At 31.2% G+C, this 2,627-nt stretch overlaps 1 protein-coding gene across 1 annotated transcript; it reads right to left on the bottom strand.

Annotated features, from left to right (window-relative positions):
* Positions 1-1,367: 1,367 nt before the first annotated feature.
* On the bottom strand, positions 1,368-2,226 carry LOC111400835 (clathrin heavy chain 2-like). The gene is made up of 2 exons (XM_023028647.1): positions 1,916-2,226; positions 1,368-1,590 (listed from the first exon to the last, which is right to left on the bottom strand). Exons 1-2 carry the CDS (start codon positions 1,958-1,960, stop codon positions 1,369-1,371), a joined length of 267 nt encoding a protein of 88 aa, XP_022884415.1. The 5' UTR covers positions 1,961-2,226; the 3' UTR covers position 1,368.
* Positions 2,227-2,627: the final 401 nt, after the last annotated feature.

The following is a 2,627-nucleotide window of genomic DNA, read 5'->3' as shown; positions in this document are numbered from 1 at the left end:
ACGTGTAATATTATTTTATAGAAGATTATATGGTTGAAAATAGAAGAAAGAAAAATGAAATGTAATAGAATTTAATGTAATGGAGCTCAAACAGGGGCTAAATGTCTTAAACATTTATAATCTTTATTTGTTATCATAATTATATTATTAAATTTTTTATCACATTTTTATCATCAACCTTTTGTTAATTAGTACATCTATCTTCAATGACGATTTCTTTAAAAAAAAATAAAAATTGTTATCGTACTTTAGAATGAGTGACAAATAAAATCATAATTTTACATTTTATTTTTTTGCTAATTTTATAATACGATGAACAAATATGGATTCTTTAATATTTTAAATATTTAAATGACGTTAATCATCTAAAATACCTTCTATGAAATTTTCTCCTGTTTTCTCCCCCCATTTGGTATGGATTAAAATTTGAAATTTAATATAAATTAAAGTTAATAATTAATTTCATCCACATATTTTATAAAATTTACAATTTTTTAGACATATGCTTCACTATTTTTATTTTTATCAAAATTTACTAAAAATTTATTTTTAATCCCCACCAAACAAAGGCATATAATATTTTTCTAAGTTAAAATATCTCGAGATTACGAATAGAAGTGTAGAAACGTGTCAAGGAAGATACTTAACTTGGACGGAGATTTTGAGCATGTTTGTCTTCCATTATAGGAGAAATTAAAAAAGTTTTGAATATTATTTTTTGAAAAATATGTATTTAAAATTTAAAGAAACATTATTGGTTTGTGTGTAAAATATTTTATTTTGTGAATGTGTAGTAAAAAATGTTGTTATAGCAAACAATTTAATTTATTTAAGGATGACAAACTGGGACTTAGTTGTGGGACCGATTGATGTCTCTTGGGAGGTCTTCTTTTATTGTTGGTTAAGAGTCAGGTCAAATGCAACAATTTGGCCAGTAGTCGTGGCTCTAAGATAGTGATTGGTTAACGATTTCAAATTGTTAATCATCATCAACTTACAAAAAATAATATGATATTCGTTAACCATGACTTGAAATTAACTAACAATTTCCAGTTACGCTTGATTAGGATTGGGATCTGGGATATATACATAAATACAAGTCTATGCTATGTGCGATGCACGAGCTATGTATGAATTATGGTTTGGTTAGCGTATGTATTGAATGTGTTTAAAAATATATGGGAAATTTGAATTATTGGCAAGGAACTAACTAGTTATACGAGTCGACCACTCGTCTTTCTTCCACAAAATGTCATATTTCTATCAAAAGTTGCAAAATCAATAAAGTCCATTAATAATGAGAATTCAAGTCATAATTAGTCAAAGAAATACTCCACCGGACAGTAANTTTTTTTTTCCTTCTTTTTATTAGTAAAATCGCATACCTTTCAGAGCCAAAATTCTGGTATTAGGATTCATAAGTGCAGAATCTGCAGTAATAGGCCGCCTCAATGGCTGTGAGGGCATGTTCATGTCGATGATCACCACACTGTTCTGAGGTGCTGTCTCGCGTACGCATATATACTTATCAGATTCCATAGTCACATTGGTGAAAGTAATAAACTGTGAATTGATCCCTATGCTAGGCAACTGCATCACCACATCAAAACATACCAAATTCAAATTCCAAATCAAAATTCCAACATTCAAATTAAATAAAAGATCTAACATTTAACTGTATAATGGAGATGCAAACTGTAATTTAAAAAATTCAAGCAAGTAAAACTACTATCGATGGGTCAAATCAAGCGATTATGAAGCCACGATAACCATCCAAATACGAAGATTTGTTCGTTGTGATAATTTAAAAGAGCAGTCAATGAGTTGAAAATGTATCGAATCGGGGGAAATTGGGTTGAATAATCAATAAGTCGTGAGAAATTGACAGTGAAAACGAAAAGTGGGAGGGGGGTACCGTGAGAACTTCTTTCATAGTGATCGGAGCGTTGGCGGCAGCCATGGTGGCGGCGAGAGAGCAAACCTTCGAGATCGGAGCTCCGGATCCAGAGATGGGTCAGAAATTGATAAAACGACAGCGTTTAAAAAGGGAATTCAAGGCGTTGCAAGAAATCTGGAGCAACTAAGGAACCCTCCGAACCCACCGTGACTAAATAGAACTAAAACAGATCTACAGAAAGATGGTCTCTTCTGAAGAGAGAAGCTCAGCTTCGAGGGTTGTGTGTATATGTGAAAGCTTGAATGGAATGTTCTTCAGTCGAAAATTATAAGCGAGATCTCTAAAACAACAGGGAAGGGAGAAATTATCCCGTTGGTCGCCAAACTTAGTGACTTTATCAACTGGGATCATAACTTTTAAAAAGAGTAACTTGATCCCAATAGTTTGATTTTATCGCACCCAATAGTTTTTATCCAATTTACTATTAATTAAAGCAATTACAGTCACACGTATTATTATTATTACTTTTAATAAATGCACCACATCTTAAGCCCCTGTTTGATCCCCATTACGTGGAAAAATTAATGGGGGGAATAGTATTTTTTTGAAAAATCAGTGGTTGAAAAAGAATGAAAAATTTTCGATTTACGTGTAATATTATTTTATAGAAGATTATATGGTTGAAAATAGAAGAAAGAAAAATGAAATGTAATAGAATTTAATGTAATGG

This window comes from Olea europaea, chromosome 1 (assembly GCF_002742605.1).
Source record: "Olea europaea var. sylvestris chromosome 1, O_europaea_v1, whole genome shotgun sequence".
Lineage (NCBI taxonomy): Eukaryota > Viridiplantae > Streptophyta > Magnoliopsida > Lamiales > Oleaceae > Olea > Olea europaea.
Note: the sequence above shows the minus strand (reverse complement) of the source record. Positions and strands in the feature narration are given on the sequence as shown.

Bases quoted from the DNA above. Each gene is read 5' to 3' on its own strand.
- LOC111400835 (XM_023028647.1), bottom strand. From the start codon at position 1,960: ATGGCTGCCGCCAACGCTCCGATCACTATGAAAGAAGTTCTCACG. The intron at 1,591-1,915 runs GTACCCCCCTCC...GTGGTGATGCAG, and splicing joins CTATGAAAGAAGTTCTCACG to TTGCCTAGCATAGGGATCAA.